This window comes from Eretmochelys imbricata, chromosome 24 (genome assembly GCF_965152235.1).
Source record: "Eretmochelys imbricata isolate rEreImb1 chromosome 24, rEreImb1.hap1, whole genome shotgun sequence".
Classification (NCBI taxonomy): domain Eukaryota; kingdom Metazoa; phylum Chordata; order Testudines; family Cheloniidae; genus Eretmochelys; species Eretmochelys imbricata.
In genome coordinates this window covers 18,867,407-18,885,707 of record NC_135595.1, presented here as the reverse complement: position 1 = coordinate 18,885,707, position 18,301 = coordinate 18,867,407, and the positions used below count along the sequence as shown (strand labels likewise).

General features: G+C 58.5%; 1 protein-coding gene across 6 annotated transcripts; it reads left to right on the top strand.

The window, feature by feature from the left end:
• The first annotated feature begins 522 nt into the window (after positions 1 to 522).
• On the top strand, positions 523 to 11,902 carry XRCC1 (X-ray repair cross complementing 1). Of its 6 annotated transcripts, none has more exons than XR_013348673.1 (17): positions 523 to 657; positions 915 to 1,007; positions 1,716 to 1,823; positions 2,056 to 2,214; positions 3,574 to 3,654; positions 3,868 to 3,985; positions 4,303 to 4,451; positions 5,138 to 5,258; positions 5,494 to 5,710; positions 6,135 to 6,251; positions 6,551 to 6,650; positions 6,829 to 7,154; positions 7,504 to 7,643; positions 7,936 to 8,026; positions 8,735 to 8,810; positions 9,206 to 11,059; positions 11,853 to 11,902. XR_013348673.1 is itself a non-coding variant. In XM_077840957.1 (17 exons), the coding sequence occupies exons 1-17, from the start codon at positions 607 to 609 to the stop codon at positions 9,317 to 9,319; spliced, it is 1,965 nt and encodes a 654-aa protein (XP_077697083.1). In that variant the 5' UTR covers positions 523 to 606; the 3' UTR covers positions 9,320 to 11,902. The 6 variants fall into 6 exon arrangements, 2 of the variants coding, with proteins under 2 accessions (XP_077697083.1, XP_077697082.1); XR_013348674.1 differs by lacking the exon at positions 11,853 to 11,902 and having other exon boundaries at positions 6,829 to 7,003; positions 7,100 to 7,180; positions 9,206 to 9,268; XM_077840957.1 differs by having other exon boundaries at positions 6,829 to 7,003; positions 7,100 to 7,154; positions 9,206 to 11,902.
• The last annotated feature ends 6,399 nt before the right edge of the window (positions 11,903 to 18,301 follow it).

Below are 18,301 nucleotides of genomic sequence, written 5' to 3'. Positions count from 1 at the left end.
CATTCTCAGGCCATCACATCCAGGTGTCTGCACATATTGATGACATCACACCATGGGGCTGATGACATCACCACTTGGTGATGTGGTGTCATAGGCTGATGATGTCACCGCAGATGATGTTACACCAGGAAGACTGCTCATGTTGATGATGTCATGTCATGATGATGTCATTATTAGTCACTAAGACACCACAATTAACTAAAATTGGGGCCGCGTGCGCCACAGCATGACGTCATGTCGCGCTCTGATGCGACTTCACCTCTGCGCCGCCAGGAGGTGGAACAGGTGCGAGAGGGCAGCACGAGGGCAAGGCGCATGCGCACTAGGAAGAGCCGCAAGCAGCACTCGGGGCGCATGCGCCGCGACCGAGCGGGGACCGGGCGAAAGAGGCGCGAAGGAACCACGCACGCGCTCCGCTGCTCGGGCGAGATCGGGCGCTGCGCACGCGCACAATCCCTCGCTGGGCAACGGCGCCTGCGCAGAGCGGCTCGGAGGGCCGAGCCCACATAGAGCGGAGCGGGCGGCGCAGAGCGGTTTCACTTCCGGGGGCGCCGGAGTTTTGTTTCCGGGCGGGGGGGGCAGCGGCGGTGGTGGCGGCGCGCGGGGATGCCGGAGATCGGGATCCGCCATGTGGTGTCCGCGAGCAGCGCCGACCCGGTGCGGGGCAGCCCATTCCCGGGGGCGGGGCCGGGCCGGGGGGGTCAGGTCTGGGTCGGCGAGACCATGACGGGACGGGAGAGACCATTCCCCGTGGGGGGGACTGGAGAGACCATTCCCCATGGGGGGGCGGGAGAGCTGAGTGGGAGAGACCATTCCCTGCCGGGGGACGGGACGGGAGAGACCATTCCTGGGGGGGGGGAAGAGACCATCCTTGGGGGTGTCTCGCCCCCCTGACGATCCCCCCCCTTCCCCAGACTCACTGCGCCGAGAACCTGCTCAAAGCCGACACCTACCGCAAGTGGAAGGCAGCGCAGGCGGGCGAGAAGCAGCTGTCGGTCATCCTGCAGGTGAGCTCCCCCTCCTCTCCCCCCCCCCCCCCCGTGGGGCCGGGACTCCTGGGTTCTGTCCCTGGAAGGGGGGGGGCAAGGGGGAGCCGGGACTCCTGGGTTCTGTCCCTGGAAGGGGCGGGGGCAAGGGGGAGCCGGGACTCCTGGGTTCTGTCCCTGGAAAGGGGGGGGGCAAGGGGGAGCCGGGACTCCTGGGTTCTGTCCCTGGAAAGGGGGGGGGCAAGGGGGAGCCGGGACTCCTGGGTTCTGTCCCTGGAAAGGGGGGGGGCAAGGGGGAGCCGGGACTCCTGGGTTCTGTCCCTGGAAAGGGGGGGGGCAAGGGGGAGCCGGGACTCCTGGGTTCTGTCCCTGGAAGGGGCGGGGGCAAGGGGGAGCCGGGACTCCTGGGTTCTGTCCCTGGAAGGGGCGGGGGCAAGGGGGAGCCGGGACTCCTGGGTTCTGTCCCTGGAAGGGGCGGGGGCAAGGGGGAGCCGGGACTCCTGGGTTCTGTCCCTGGAAGGGGCGGGGGCAAGGGGGAGCCGGGACTCCTGGGTTCTGTCCCTGGAAGGGGCGGGGGCAAGGGGGAGCCGGGACTCCTGGGTTCTGTCCCTGGAAGGGGTGGGGGCAAGGGGGAGCCGGGACTCCTGGTTCCCGGAGTGGGTTGGGAATGGGCCCTGGGTGGGCACCGCATCCCCGGCCTCTGACACTCTCCCCTTCCGCCCGCGGCAGTTTGAAAAGGAGGAGCGGATCCACAGCATCGACGTGGGCAACGAGGGCTCAGCCTTCGTGGAGGTGCTGGCTGGCAGCTCCGCCTCGCCCAGCGAGCAGGACTACGAGGTGAGGGGGAGGAAGCAGCGCATGCTGAGCTTTGGGGAACTCCCAGGTCTAAGGTGGGGGGCAGAGGGGTCGACCTGGTTCAGTGAGCCCTGTGGGGTGGGGCCCAGCTGAGCGACGGCATGGGGCTTAACCGTTTAGGACTGTGGCGACGACAGGATTTGGGGTGGGGGGATGTCAGGGGTTTGCAGAGGCTTCTCTAACCCGGGCTCTCTTTCCCCCCCACCCCCGCAAGGTGCTGCTGGTCACCTCGTCTTTCATGTCGCCCTCGGAGAGCAAGGCTGGCACCAACCTCAACCGGGTCCGGATGTTCGGCCCGGACAAGCTGGTGAAGGCAGCAGCAGAGAAGAAATGGGACCGGGTGAAAATTGTCTGCACCCAGCCCTACACCAAGGTGGGACCCCTCCCGACCCTGGGACCCTCCTCCGCTGTACAGCCTGGTCTGGGGACCCCTCGCATACTGGCCAGGCAGGGGTGGAAGGGATTACACGTGGGTGAGTGAAAGCGGGCAGTGCAGAACAGTGGTGACGTCGTGATCCATTGTCAGTGCGACCCGCTCAAGCGGGGTGGGTGTGATGTTCCCCAGGTTACAGTCTGGAGTGGGGAACAGCTGTGTCCCCTTGGGTCTCTTTGACATTGCTTTGCCACCAGTCCTGGCCCTCTCACACAGCCTGCAGCGTGCAAAGTCACCCCGAGCTGAGTTACAGGAACACTTTCCCAGCCATTCCTCAATTACACACTGGGCAGCACCCGCAAATCCTTAGTCCCGGCCTTGTCCCCCAGAAATGTGCGGCTTGTACTGCCCAGCACCCTCCTGGACAGCACGAGCTCGTAGAAATCCCATCAAAGGGAAGGTATTGTGCACCAGCCAAGTGGAGGTTCCCAAACACTTCGCTCCAAACACTCTGTTTTGGATGAAACTATTTGAGAAGGTTTTTACCTGCTGAAAGGTCGATTCCAATCACTTACAAGTGATGAGACGTAAAAGCCAGAATGGGGTGCAAAGAAAAATGACAGGAAATAAGCACGCAAGCTACTGCCTAATTTACCCCCTGAGTGGAGTTAAAAGCAAAAAAGGGTTTTTCTCGCCAAAAGTTTGTAGTAGATTTCACAGGCTGGATTTCCTTTCAGCCTGGGATCCCCCACTTTGGTTCAGTGTCTTTCCAGGGAATACACTGATGTCATGAGCAGAGAGATGGGAGAGGTGAGGTAGAAGCCACTGTTTTTCATTCCTTTACCCCCTCCCCCCTGAGGATTACCCCACACCTTGTGTACGTGAGGCTTGAACCATCTCTGGGGCGAAATGTACATTTCTTATTCACACCTTCCCCCTGCCAGAGAACGGCTGCCTACCCAGCTGATAGTTTCTTAACACCTGGTGGGGTATTGTTCTGTCCTTTGTGGTCTCTGAAGAGCTAGTCTGTGGGTGCTCCCCAGAATCCTAACATATTTTAGTAACATCGTATAGTAAAAGTACGTAGCTTTACACACACTGTTACACACATTTTAAAAGGACAGTGATGTTTAGCAAATGATGAGTTTTCAAATGATAGCTCACAAAGCAGACTTTGTACCAAATATTTCATAACCTTATAAAAGTGCCTAACATGGGGTACAGGGTGTCTCAGTGGGTGGGGGGGGGGAGTGAGGTCTAGTGGTTAGACCAGGGGAGGCGGGCTGGGAGCCAGGACTCCTGGGTTCTCTTCCCAGCTCTGCCAATGGGTCACTTTCTTTCTGGCTGTTCTCCCCATAGACCCTAGCGTATGGGCTGTCTTTTGTGAAGTTCCACTCGCCACCCGAAAACAACGAAACCCAATCAAAATCTGCCTCCCCGGTGAGTAACAGCTTTGGTGGTGCCCCTCAATCCTGCTAGCCCAGCCATGGACTCCCCCCTCCCCTCCCTCAGCTCTGCCAGTGCCCCTCACTCCCGAACTGCAGCCCCCTGCTAGCCCAGCCCTGGGCTCCCCCCTCCCCAGCTCTGCCGGTGCCCCTCATGCCCGACCCGCAGCCCCAACTAGCCCAGCCCTGTGCATCTCTCTCCGTACAGAAGGTGACCAAGCTGGGCCAGTTTAAGGTGAAGGACGAGGACAGCAGTTCTGCCTCAATGAGGCCCGGGGCCCTGTTCTTCAGCCGAGCTAGCAAACCGCTTCTCACACCACCCAGAGGTACCATGAACCCCTGGAGGGGAGCCGGGGGGGGGGGGGGTCTAGTGGGATAGAATGGGGTGGGGGCTGGGAGCCACGACTCCTGGGTTCTCTGCCCGGCTCCGGGAGGGGAGTGCGGTCTAGTGGTGAGTGCTGGGAGCCAGGGCTCCTGGGTTCTCTCCACAGCTGGGTGTGCTGGCCGTCTGCCTAGGTTACCCAGAGATGCCGGTTTCCAGGGGCTGTCCCCTGCCCTCTGTGGTACGTCTGGTTAGCTCTGGCTCCGCGGGCTGCTACTGTGATTTGTGGCTGCGACATCTCTTGTCTGCTCTCCCGTGCAGCCCCGCAGACGGAGGTACCGTCCCCCAGCTACGCCGTGGCCACCCTCCAGGCCAGTACACCCAGCGCCGCCGCCTCCTCCCCCTCCCCACCCGCCGCAGAGAAACCCACCGCCAGGACCTCCCCGAGCCGCGCTGCAGCCTCCCCCAAGGTACAGTCCTCTCGGCCGGGCGCAGCCGCTCCCTCACAGTGGCGGGGCTGCTGGAACCGGGGGCCAGTTCCTGTGTCCTCCCCTGGCAAAGAGCCGCGAGAACAAAGAACGGTTTGAAAATTCCCCGCAGAGCAAGTGACGCCAGGCACTTGACCCGTTCGGTTTAACGCAGGGAAGGCTCCCGGGAGCTGCAATCCCGTCTCTATTCACCCTGGGAATAAGGCATCAGTGCTCACCAGGGAGGGCAATGAAATATTGGGACAAGTCCCCAAGGGGCGCGGGGGATTCACCATCCCGGGCAGTTTCTCAGTTGAGACAGGGGATTCCTTGGTAAGATCGACCCTAGGAGTGACTGGGGGGCCGGTCTCTGGCCTGGGCTGTCTGGAACGGGCTGACGGGCACAGGTGGCCCTGCTGGCCTGGGAATGTAGTCATCTATGTGAACCCTGGCATCCGGGCCGGCTCCCATCACTGGGGACTGCATTCTGATACCCGCAATCTGCTGCATTGCAGATTTGCTTGGGTACAGGGTTCTCCTTCACGTTTTGTCTTAAAGCTGCCGCATCTCAGCACCCGGTGAGGGGTCCCTGTATAAACAGCCCCCGCAGTGGTGGCTGCATTCAGGAATCCAATGCTGATCGTACCAGTTGTTTATCTTTCGCTCCTGATCCACTTCTTCTCCCTCAGGATCCGGCTCCCACCAAGAGGAAGTTTGAGTTCAGCAAGGAGAACTCGGCCCCCCCCTCTGCTCGGAAGCCTGACCCCGAGGCCCCCCACTCCATGCAGCCAGCCCCCAAGAAGCCCAAAGGTGAGAGGGGACTCCTGGTTCTCTCCCCAGCTCTCTCTATAGTATACAGTATGACGGGTCTACAGTATGACGGGTCGAGGTCTGTTGGTACCTTAAGGGCCAGAGAAAGGGGGGCGTGGTACAGTGTAAGGAGGGGAGGGCAGATCTGTCACTCATTTGGCCGAGTGTTTCAGTTGGCTCAGGTGTCCCAGTAGGTGGGTGTTATCATGAACCCCCCCCCATTGTCCTCCCCCAGCCCCAGAGCCACCCCCCAGCAGGCTGCCGGCCCACAAGAAGCAGCCGAAGGAGCCGTCGCCGGAGGGGGCAGGGGAGGATTTTCATAGGCTCCTGCAGGGGACGGTCTTCGTGCTGAGCGGCTTCCAGAACCCCTTCCGCTCCGAGCTGCGGGACAAGGCGCTGGAGATGGGCGCCAAGTACCGGCCCGACTGGACCCCCGACAGCACCCACCTCATGTAGGTACTGCCAGCTCCCTGCCCCTGCCAGGCCAGTACTGCCCAGCCAGCCTGACTGGACCCCCGACTGCACCCACCTCATGTGGGTACCGCCGGCTCCCTGCCCGGCCAGACGGACTGGACCCCTGGCAGCACCCACCTCATATCGGTACTGCCGGCTCCCCTCCCCACCCCGCCTGGCTGGTACCGCCCGACAGGACCCCGGACAGCACCCACCTCACGTAGGTACTGCCGGCTCCCTGCCCCTGCCCGGCCGGTACCGCCCGGCCAGCCCAACTGGACCCCCGACAGCACCCGCCTCATCTAGGTACCCCCGTCTAACCACTAGACTTCACTCCCAACCCAGAGCTGGGGAAAGAACCCAGGAGTCCTGATGCCTTGATCTACCTCTCTCTGATCTCCCTTCTGCTTCCCTCTCCCCCAGCTGTGCCTTCGCCAACACCCCCAAGTACAGCCAGGTGAAGGGGCGCGGGGGCACCATTGTGCGGAAGGAGTGGGTGCTGGACTGCCACCGGGCCCGGCGGCACCTGCCCTGCAAACGGTGAGGAGGGGGCACCCTACATCCAGTGTGTCTGGGGGGCCATCCAGGAGATGTCAGCATTATCTGGGGCTTGGGGGGTTATATGCTATCGGGGTCAGATGGGGAGCAAGACTGGTGGGGGAGGGTGCTGGGGGTCATTCATGGGGGGGGGCAATCAGTAATGGCTGGAGCTCAGGGGGTTCAGCCCTGTTGTAGGGGACTGCAGGGGGGTGGGGGGCTCCAGGGGGTATAGTCGGATCTCCCTGGGGCTGGGGAGCAGCGCTTGGCTGAGGGGATAACCGAGGGGTGTCCCTGGGCAGGTACCTGATGGACGGTCCGCCTGCCTCGGGCAGCGAGGAGGAAGAGGAGAGTGAGGAAGAGCCGCCCGCCCGGCCCCGCAAGACCCCCTCCCCCCGACAGGTAGGGGGCATCAGATGGGGCAGGGCCTGGCTCTGGGAGGGGAGTGGGGTGGGGCTGGGAGCCAGGACTCCTGGGTTCTCTCCCCAGCTCTGGGAGGAGGGTGGGGTCTAGCTTCCCAAGCCCCTGCCCCCATTACACCACCTTGCACAGACCCACCCCTCGGACCTTTCTCTTGCAGAGAGCCGGGCTGCCTAGCTCCAACCACCAGGGCAAGGCGTCTGCCAGGGCCCTGCCGCCTCAGGGTGAGTCCTCAGGGGAGGAGACAGAGCCCGGCACATCCTGGGCCAACGCCGGCAACTCGCGGGCCGGCGGGGAGAGCTCCCCGGCCTCCACGGACAGCGGGGAGCCCGCAGGTAGGGAGAGAACCCAGGAGTCCTGGCTCCCTGCCCCGGGAGGTATCCCACAATGCTGTGGGGTGGCTGGGACTGATTTCCCGTGCTGTTCTCCAGGGGCGAGAGACAGCGGGGAGGGCGACTCCGGCGACACAGACGATGAGCTGAGGAGGTGGGTACAGCAGAGCTTGGCCCCCGGTGAGTTGGGGCGAGTGCCCCTTGGCCATGGGGGCTGATCCAGAGAGGGGGTGGGGACAGGAGGGATGGGAAAAAGGCCCCAGGGGGAGATCCGCCTCCCCCCCCCCCCGTGCTCTTTCTGGGGAGGGACTCCTGGGTTCTCTCTGTAGCTCAGGGGAGAGGGGTGTAGTGATTAGAGCAGGGGGGCTGGGAGCCAGGATGCCTGGGTTCTCTCCCTGGCTTTGGGAGGGGGGTGGAGATGAGGTAGGGCAGGGGGTTCCGTTGCTTCAGCAGAGGAGCGGCAGGGGTGTCACCCCCTGGCTGACCCACGCTCCCTGATGTAGGGTGGAGGAGGAGCACCGCAAGAAGCAGCAAGCGGGTCGGGAGGCAGCTCCGGACCCCGATGACGACCCCTATGGTGGGTCTACAGATGAGAACACAGATGTGGAGGAGGAGCCAGATCAGCCCATCCCGGAGCTTCCTGGTATGTGTGGTGGGACATGGCACCTTTCCCTTCCAGGGACCTCTGGCTTCCATCCGTCCCCATGGGGGGAACTGGCTCTCTTGGGTGGGGGGCGATGGGGCACGGGGCCTGTCTCCTCTAGGGGATGGGTAACCGCTGTTAACAGTGAGTTTGAGTAGAACACATGAAGGAGATGCTTAATATCCTGCGGCAGGGAGTCCCACAGGTGAACACCATACGACTCTGACAGGGAGACGCCCAAGCGGTTTTCGAGCATCCCGCTCTTTACGTGACCCCTTTCCTCCTCCTCCAGATTTCTTCGTGGGCAAACGCTTTTTCCTCTATGGCGAGTTCCCCTCCCAGGAGCGACGCCTCCTGAATCGCTACATCACGGCATTCAGCGGGTGAGGGGTGAAATCCTGCTGGGTGGGGGTAGCGCCCGAAGTCCCCTTTGTAGTTATAAAATTCTCCTTCGCTGCTGTCCTAGGCGTGATCTGTTTCTGGGAGGTTGTTAAACAGCCTCCGCGCCCCACCCTAGAGACAGCTGCATCTCTGTGCTGGACACACATCTGTGTTCAGCGAGCAATTCTTTATAATCGATGGGGGGGGACGGATGGTGGGTTGGAGCGAGGGGCGCGGGCAGAGCTGGGGGGGGGAGCCCCGCGGGGGCTGCGGGTCGGAGCGAGGGGCGCGGGCAGAGCTGGGGGGGGGGAGCCCCGCGGGGGCTGCGGGTCGGAGCGAGGGGCGCGGGCAGAGCTGGGGGGGGAGCCCCGCGGGGGCTGCGGGTCGGAGCGAGGGGCGCGGGCAGAGCTGGGGGGGGAGCCCCGCGGGGGCTGCGGGTCGGAGCGAGGGGCGCGGGCAGAGCAGGGGGGAGCCCCGCGGGGGCTGCGGGTCGGAGCGAGGGGCGCGGGCAGAGCTGGGGGGGAGCCCCGCGGGGGCTGCGGGTCGGAGCGAGGGGCGCGGGCAGAGCTGGGGGGGTGGACGGTGGGTCGGAGCGAGGGGCGCGGGCAGAGCTGGGGGGGAGCCCCGCGGGTCGGGGCGCGGGCAGAGCTGGGGGGGGGACGGTGGGTCGGAGCGAGGGGTTCTCACTGATGCTGCTGTCCCGCCCCCAGGGAGGTGGAGGGCTACATGAACGAGCGGGTGAACTACGTCATCACGGCCCAGGAGTGGGATGACACCTTCGAGGAGGTGAGAGGGCTCCCCCCGTTCTCCCCCTGCCCCCCAGCACCAGAATAGCGACCCCTAATGGATGAGGTGCACGTGTCCTCCCCTGGAGCGGGCAGGGGGCTGGCTGGCTCCGTGGGGCAGGGAACGGGACACGGGGCCTTTAACCTGTTTGTCGCATTTGGGTGTTTAATGCAGGGTGCAGGCTAGAGTCTCTGGAGCCAGGACTCCTGGGTTCTGTCCCTGACTGGGATGGGAGTGGGGTCCAGTGCCTCAGAGCGGGGGGAGCTGGGAGCCAGGACTCCTGGGTTCTCTCCCCAGCTCTGGGAGAGGAGTGGGGTCGAGGGGCTTAGAGCAGGGGGGCTGGTCAGATGCTCTTCTGGGCGTGGCCCTCACTTCCCTGCCGTCGCCCACCGCAGGCTCTGAACGACAACGCCAACCTCTCCTTCGTCCGCCCCCGCTGGATCTACGCCTGCAACCAGCGCCAGCGGCTCATCCCGCACCAGCCCTACGTGGTGGTGCCCCAAGCATAGGGCGGCGCTCGCAGACCCCCCCCCAGCGCAGACTCGGGGCTGGGAGCCCCCCCGTGTACCTGGGTACGGACAACACGCTGGGCGGGGCGGTTCCGGCCCCTGCCTGAGCCTCCTGTTCGCATCAACGTCAACTGCAGGGGCTGAGCTGGGCTCTGTGCCGGGGCAGGGCCGCCCCACATGTACCCACCCCCCGCAGCTGATCTGACTCCTCCTCCCTGTTCCCCTCAATATACCCCTCCCCCCAATCTGTTAGGCGCCCTCACCACCCATCCCCTCAACCTTCTTTCCGCCAGCGCTGTTGTTTCGACCTGTTGGGTTAATCCTGGATTGACTCTGCTTCTCGCCGTTCGCCCGCCCTACAATCACATCCCTTTGAACAGGTGTCTGCATCCGCCGGACCCCCCATGTCCAGTCCCCTTCACCTGCGTGGGCCCCCTTTTCAGTTAAACCCACCTGACTTGTGCTGGACAGAGTCTGTGACTGGGAGGGAGGAACCCGCGGGGCGGGGTTAGATGCTAAACTCCAGAGAATTTACAAACCCAGATGAAATGCAGGAAACCTTCCCTCCCTGCCTTACCGCCCTGGTAACGGTGCAGCCAGGGACCGCTTGGCACCGTGAATTTTCACCGAGCCACGGCGGTGGGTGAGTTCAGGTCTTACCATTTGACTGCTCTGAGCAAGGAAATTAAGCTGGTTACTTTCCTTCTCTCCCTGGTGGTTTCAGGCTGGGGGGAGAGGGACCTAGGTGGGTGTGTCTGGTCAATTTCAGTCCTGCTCCCTGGTCAGTTTCAGGGTTGCTGTGTGCCTGTCTCCATGGTTTCCCTTTCTCCTGCCCTAGATCCTGGGGTGCTGTTTGTATTTGGGGGGGAGCTCTTTTCTACAACATTTTCTTTGAGCAAAATAAACGGCTTTCAGGTGAAGCTTGGTTTAAAAACTCCCTTTAACAGGGGGGTGGGTCTGGTCTCCCTGAGGCCCTGGCCAGGGCCCCACACTGAATTTAGGTTGCAAGTCCTGGGCTCCCTCCCACACAGCACAGCGGAGGGTGCATGCTGGGGACCCTGCTCTGTCCCAGTGGGATTTTTTGAAAGGGCCCCACATTGTCCTTCGAAAGGAGACGTGCTGCTGAGCCTGTGCCCCCATAAACCCACATCCCCCAGGGAGCTGCTGCGGAAAAGCTACTGGCCCTGCTGCCATGAACTTGAACGCCCCCCCCCCCCTCCGCACTGGTTCAGGGAGCGGCCTCTGTATTGAAACTCAGGACACGTGTGTGATGAGCGGAGGCATCTCGCTCTCTGGGCCTGAATGGGGCTGGAGCTACTGCTCCACCCCTCAGCTGCTCTGTGTCTGCGTGACCCCCATCTCCAGCCATGGAGTCATAATCCATCCATTCTCCCTCTGAGCTGTAGCCAGGGGTGGGGGTCTCCGCATGTTCTGTCTGGCCTGGGCAGGGGAATCCAGCAGGGGAACTTTCTCTCTTGTGCCCCACAGTGCTTTCCTGACTCAGACCAGCTGGGGGAGAAGAGAGGGTGTGGGGGTCCTGAGCCAGAGCCCAGCTCAGCTGCTCCCCACACCACCTGAGGGGGCCATGTCCTTTGCTGCATGGCCAGTGTGTAACTTTCCTAATTAAACCTGTTAACGAGCCCAGCTGTGGCCCCCTTGTGTTGATCTGACCGCACAGCTGCTACTGAGTGGCAGAAACGAAGCAGTGGGGCTGATAGCAGGGCTGACAGAGACCGAGAGGTAGGTCCATGAACGGAGCCGGGGGGGGGGGGGTGGGGGAGCCAGGGGCTGTTATAGCAGGGGGCTGTGGGTTGGAATTGAGGGGCACTCACAGACCGGGGAGGGGCCTGTTGAGCTGGAGTCTGGAACCTTTTCGGAGGGGCAGGGGGTGTTGTGGAGAAGTTGGGCTTTGGGGGAATTCAAGACTTCCCAGGGGGTGCTGTCTGTAAGATTGGGGGAGGGGGCAGTCAGCCCCTCCAGCAGAGGATGGACAGACAGAGTCATTACTTTTTTTAGATTAATGTACCAAAAAAATAAAATGAGCGAATTTCCCCCCTCCCCCCCCCACCGCCCTGTCCTCCCCATGGGGTGCATATAATACACTGGAAGACGTTTCTATAACAGGGATCAACCTTGCCCCATGGTTTCATCCCCTTTCCAGCCGCAGCAGCAGGTTGGGTTTGGGGTACTTATAACCTACAGGACCCAGAAAACATCTGTGACTTGTACAGAGGGAGAGCAGAGGGCTGCGGGTCAGGAGTGAGGGGCACTGGCAGAGCTGTGGGGGGGCATCTCAGGGCTGGGATAACAGGGGGCTGCAGGTCAGGATTGACTTTTGAATGAAAATCTGTCACCCCAGTATGAAATGGACCATGAACTCCTAGGGTATTAATTTCCCATCACTAGAAACCCAGCCCTCAAATGCCAGATTTTTTTAAACCTCAAAATTTCTACCCAGCTATTTATCCCCCTCAAGGGTGATTTATTTTTACTCTGTTGTTTAGTATTTTCTTTCTCTCAATTCTTTTTGCAGATTGGTTAAATTTCACCTACATGTTTAAAATTAAAATCTGGGTAAAGTTATTTTTGTTACTCGACTTTTTTTTTAACCTGCTACAGAAATTTCCCAGTTCACAATTTCTTTGTTATTTTTGTTGTTTTTTTTCCGTCACATTCTTTCATCTGATTAATTTTACTGCGTGACTATCGATTTGTACCCAACACATTGTCACCTGATTATAATAATTGGTAACTGATCACTGATAATCTATCATCCAAGATCTGTTGAGAATGTATTGTAAGAATTCATACTTATTAATAATTAGGAACTAATGGTTAATGTATAATTAGGCTTGACAATTTGAGTTTTATCATTTTTGACATATCAATTTTTAAAGCATTTTAAATTTTTTTACTGATTTAAATGTTCGCTGTTGCGGGAAGTTATGGGGCAGTCACGCAACAGGGCGGGTCAGACAATAATTATTGAATGACTAAACGTTGATTTTAAAAAGTGAAAGCTTTATACCTGTTAAAACACACATTGTCGACATGTACAAAGCAAATATCCTGAAATCCAGCTCCGCTCCATTCCCCAGCCGGGCTGGTCTCACGTCGCCCATCCGGACATTTTGGTGATCATCAATAGAAAGATTTTTCCATCAGTTTCCGTGGGTGCGGTGAAATTGACTTTTATTGATGTTTACTGATAAAAAAACAACCCCTTCCAAGGCTAGGTATAACATGACTTGTCAGAGTTCGTTAAACGTGCAATCTGGGTTTTACAACAAAATGTTAATAATTAACACAACCAATTGGTCAGTTATCCTGTCTCTGGCAAAGTCTTACAGCCAGCGGTCAGTCCCCGCAGCAGGAAAATGGGGAACTCAGCAAGGATCTTCGAAGCAGGAAAGGCGTCAAGTCCATAAAGAGGAGTGAGGCGTGACCTGCGGTAGGAGGCTGGCTAGCACAGTGACAAGTCAGAACTACGAGTCGGTAATTGGGCCTGCAGCGTGTATGGCTCCGAATGCTGGGAACGGAGGAAGCGACCGGTGCAGATCTTGCAGAGAATGGTAATAAACCCATTCAGCTGGACCCTGGGGGTAACGAGGATGAATTTGTGCTTGGAACAAACAAATTCGGGGAAGGTGGCACCAATTCTAGAACCGCGGAGGGGATCCAGGCTTGGACAGTTTGGCCAGGGGGCTGGAAGATCGGAAGAACAGCCAGGAAACGGGGGGTTCAAGTTAGACGTGGCAGGTAAAAGCTGTGTTGGAAGACCCAGCGCTAGCTGGGCTTCGATGAACAGCAGCGTTTCTGAGGAACTGCTCCAAGACAGACGGGAATGGAGACGAGCCAGCCCCAGGGAGACGGGCCTGAGGCAAGGAGAAGAATCAAATCGTTTATCATCTGTAATAGAAAATATTAGTGGTGTTTAATACAGAGAGTGAGTATCAATTGCTAATTTATAATTACTGATAATTACTAATAAGACTGATTTCATCATGGAATCTGTGACTTCCAGCAACCTTTGTGACTTCAGCCTGCGGTGATCGGGAGCTGTGGGTCCCCCGCTGCCCGCGGGGACAGGGAGCTGTGGGGTACCTCTACCGTCTCTGGCAGCCCCTACAGCCCCCAGCTGCGATGGCGGAACCCCTGAGCTCCCAGCCGCCGTGGGCCCCCAGAGCTGCAGGGGCAGGGTCACCCCACAGCCCCAGTTCAGCTGCCCCGCTTCAGGCAGTGTGGGGACCCACCGATCCCCATTTTGTCCGGGATATTTTTAGTAAAATTCAAGGACAGGTCACAGTTTCCATGAACTTTTATTTTTTGCCCATCACCTGTCCCCGACTTTTACTAAAAATATCCCTGATAAAAGCTTAGTCTTACTACTAATGTATTTTAATATATCCTGAATAGTGCCCAATTTATAATAATTACTAATTTATCATTTATAATACAAAGTAGTGTTTAATATATAGTCCCTGATTTATTACTAATTTCTCATTTATGATATAAAATGTTATAAATGATAAATAGTAGTAATCATTTAGTTATATAATTGTGTTTATTAGAAATGATTAATATTGTTTAACATATATAATATGCAATATCTAATTTATAATTAATTACAAATAATGTATTTATAATATAAAGTATTGTTCAATCTCTCATTTAAAATGTAGTAATTGATAATTATATCATTTATAAGTATTATCATATTGTTAGTTAACATAATATTATAAATTAGAGATTGTACAACATAAACACAGACCCCGGCCGAGAGCGGGGGTCCCCTCGCGCCGGGCGCTGTGCAGACCCCGGCCGAGAGCGGGGCCCTGCAATGAATGATGTCATTTGACCGATTATCGATGGTTTCCCGGTCCCCCCAGTCCGCATGGTGCTGTCCCTCAGGCATTTCGCTGGCGTCACCTCACTGTCATGCACCAATAGTCCAGCCTGGCCTGCATGTCACCAGCAGCAGCTGGAGTTTAGTCCTCTGGGTGGGATTTGGGCCCAAGAAGCGGGAATCCAGTCTCGGGGGCCGGATTCAGGCCAAGATCGGGGTGAGCAAACCTGGGCTGGGATTTACACAGGGGAAATGCCCTGCTGTGAATGAGAAAGGGAGTGTCTCCAGAGCGATGGCCAGTTCCTGCCCGCTGGGGCTCTGGCCCCATTGACACCCGGCCCAAGATACAAACGGGGCCAAAACTGACCCTTGTGTTACAATTGGCCATCGTCCCTCTGGGCACCAGTCCCCCTTCCAGCTCCCCAGCCCCACGTCTCTATACCCCCATCCCCTTATACCTCCATCCATCCCATGTCCTCTGTCCCTCCATCCATCTCCCTACACCCCCATTCGCCCTACTCGCCTGTCCCCATTCCCCCTGCTCACCTGTCCCCATCCCCTGCTCACCTGTCATATTCCTTCCCCCCCCCCCCCCCCCGCCTGCCCCAGCCACTGGTCTCTGTCCTTCTCCAGCTGGTCCCTCAGACCCGCTGGCCTGGGGTGATGGGCACAGTGCAGGCAGCTGCAGGGAGCGGGGCAGTGTCAGGGCTGCGTATGGGGCCCACCTCTGCCACCATGGCAGGGTTCCCTTCCCACTCTGAACTCGGGGATAGATGTGGGGACCAGCATGCAAGACCCCCTAAGCTTATTTTTACCAGCTTAGGTTAAAAACTTTCCCAAGGCACAAATTCCACCTTGTCCTTGAACAGTATGCTGCCACCACCAAGGGGTTTAGACAAAGAATCAGGGAAAGGACCACTTGGCGTTCCTGTTCCCGCAAAATAGCCCCCCAAGCCCCTTCACCCCCTTTCCTGGGGAGGCTTGAGAATATCCTAACCAATTGGTTACAAAGTGAACACAGACCCAAACCCCTAGATCTCTGGACACTGAAAAAAAAAATCAATCCCTTCTTAAAAGAATTTTATTTAAAAAAAAAAAAAAAGAAAAGGTAAAAATCCCCTCTGTAAAGTCAGGTTGGAAGATAACTTTACAGGGTAACAAACGATGCACAAAACACAGAGGAACCCCCCCCCCCCCCAGGGCCTTAGCTTCAAAGTTACAACAAAACCGGGATAAACCTCCCTCCAGCAAAGGGAAAATTCACAAGTTGAGAAAACAAAGAGAAACTAATCCACCTTGCCTGGCAGTACTTAGAATTTCTGTAATAGGAGAGACTGGTTCAGAAGGGTTTGGAGGACATGGACTGATGTCCGGTCCCGCTTAGTCTCAAGCGCAAAGGAACACCAAGACAAAGAACCCAAAACAAAGGCCCCCCCAGATTTGAAAGGATCTTTTGTCCCCATTGGTTCCTTTGGTCAGGTACCAACCGGGTTATTTGAGCTTCTTAACCCCTTACAGGTAAGGAGGAATTTTAGGCTACCCTTATGGTTATGACAGGGCCGGAGTTAGGGGGACCTGGCTACACACACACACCCCGGGGAGCTTCCAGCCCCACATACTGACCCCATATACCCTCAATCCAGCCCCACATCCCCACTCCCCCATCAACCTCATCTATCTATATAGCTTTCTCCCTCCCATTCCACCATGCACATATCCCCCAGATCCAGCCCCACATCAGACCCCGCCTACCCCTCCATCCTGTGCCATATACCCCTCCCAGTGCCCCCCCCATCCAACCCTGTTTTCATCTCCCCTCCTGCTGCCCCCCTCCACCCAAAGACTTGTTCTCAGTTCATCTCCTCACTGGAATATTGGATGGGTTGCTGTGGGTCAGGATGGAGCACGTGGGGGGGGGGGGCTGATCTTAGTCTGGGTCTGTGCAGCGCCCGGAGTGACAGGGCTCTGATCTTGGGTAACAAAGGTGGGACAGACGTATGTAGACGGGCAGCTTTCTCCTCAGGGATCCTACTCTAAAGGGTGCAGGACTGGCAGGCCATCAAGAGCCCTGGCTCTGGTTGGTTTGGGAGGTGCAGAGGGGAGAAGGGAAAATCCCGTGTCTGAGACTGTCAGGGCAGAGCTGGTGGCAGGGGTGGGATAAGCTGCGGGGCGTGGAATATCTCAGCCCTGTAATGAAGCGTTAACTGGGGTCGTTTGCATTTAATTTCCCTAGGATTTTCTATTTGTCAGCCTGGCCATGCAGGCTCTCAGCTCCCCCAAGGGGCGGCTGAGCCCTGTCTCATAAGAGGGGAGGTTCACCCTTATAGGGGGCCCGCATGCCCCCTAGGACTCCTGGGTTCCATTCCTGCCTCTGGGGCGTGATTCCCAGCCCCCTGCCGCTCTAACCACTAGACACCACTCCTCTCCTGGTGCCAGGGGGAGAACCCAGGAGTCCGGGCTCCCAGCCCTCCCCCAGTTCCCACTCCCCTCCCAGAGCCGGGGAGAGAACTCTGGAGTCCGGGCAGAGCAGGGGGAGGGGACAATGCAGGAGGCTCAGTGAGGGAGGGGGGCAAATCCTGGGGGTGAATTCCTGGGGCTGGGGGCAAATCCCAGCGGGAAGGGGGGTACATATCGCTGGGGGGGAATCCCCGGGAGGGGGGGAATCCCCAGGGAACAGGGGGCGGACGCAGCAGAATCCACCGGGGAGGAGGGAGGAGCCGCCGCCGGACGCGGCCGAATCAACCCAGCCGCTGGGAGGGGCCAGGAGCAGGGAGCGAGCGCTGGGCTATACCAAGTGCCCGCACGGGGGCGCGTCAGGGCTCCCCCTTCGCGCGCTGGTTTCTCTCACCAGCTCGGGCGAGGGACAAAATTCATCGTGCCAACGCGCGGTGGCTGTTCTTTCTATGCGTCCATCCCCGCCCCCCCCCGCCGCAGCTCCCAGCAGCAGGCTGTTCCAGGCTCGGTCTCCCCTCCCAGGCCAGGGTCTCTCATGAACCACGGGGCTTGTGCAGCAGGATGGTTTGTTGATGGTGGAGTATCTGGGCATCCCAGTTTGTTTATTGTAGGGTCTCCTGTGCATGCTGGGGCTGCAAGGTCTCGTTTGTTTATTGTAGGGTCTTCCGTGACCACTGGGGTCGCACGGGCTCGTTTGTTTGTTGTAGGGTCTCCTGTGAGCACCAGGGCCGCAGAGCCTGTTTGTTTACGGTAGGGTCTCCTGTGAACACTGGTATGTTTGTTTACGGTAGGGTCGCTCACGTGCACTGGGGCTACAGACACTAATGTGTTGTCTGTTGGCTCTCTCCGGGGCTCTGGGGCTATGCACGCTCCCTTGCTCCGTGGAGGGTGACTGGGCAGAGTGGTTTGTTTATTGTGGGGTCTCTCCGGAGACCTTGGATTGCATCGCCTAGGGTTATTGCTGTAGGGTTGCTTATGAGCGCTGGGCGGCCGGGCATGCTGTTTATTCTAGGGTCTGCCCTGAGAACTGACACTGCACAGGCTGGCTTATTATAGTAGGGTTTCCCTCTGCTCAGTGGCTTTGGCTCGACATTTTATTTTAATTTCTGTCAGAAAAGATCATTGAGGGAGCAGAAAATACAGAAAACAGCCTGTGGTGGGGGGTGGGGGGAAGAGAAGGGTTAACTCCCAGCACCCCGGTCTAACCGCTAGACCCCACTCCCCTCCCAGAGCCAGGGAGAGAACCCAGGAGTCCTGGCCCCCGGCTCTAACCCATTAGAGCTCCCCAGCCAGCTGCTTCCTGAAAAGTAAAAAAACGCAGGATTGGGAGCAGGGGAGCAACGATGTGAAATCCTAGAGATCAGGCTGATTGCTGGAGGAGGCGCCTGGCTGGCCAGTGACCAGGGCTTCCTTGACAAGATAGGGGGACTCCATTGCGTGGGAGTTCTGCCCACGGTGACTGTCACCGCCCAAAATGGCTGAAAGGAGGGAAGAGTTCAGCGCTACTGTAATTACACCGCAAGGGCAAAGGAAGGGGGTTGGGAGCCAGGACGCCCGGGTTCTCTCCCCAGCTCAGGGAGGGGAGTGGGGTCTAGTAGTTAGAGCAGGGGGCTGGGAGCCAGGACTCCTGGGCGTTGTTCCTTTCCCTCCCCCCTCCATCATGGCATCGGTTGCCAGCTGGC

Excerpts from the sequence above, each read along its gene's own strand:
- XRCC1 (XM_077840956.1), top strand. The coding sequence starts at position 607 with ATGCCGGAGATCGGGATCCGCCATGTGGTGTCCGCGAGCAGCGCCGAC. Across the intron at positions 1,008-1,715 it reads AGCTGTCGGTCATCCTGCAG|TTTGAAAAGGAGGAGCGGAT; the intron begins GTGAGCTCCCCC and ends CGCCCGCGGCAG. Across the intron at positions 3,655-3,867 it reads AATCAAAATCTGCCTCCCCG|AAGGTGACCAAGCTGGGCCA; the intron begins GTGAGTAACAGC and ends CTCTCCGTACAG.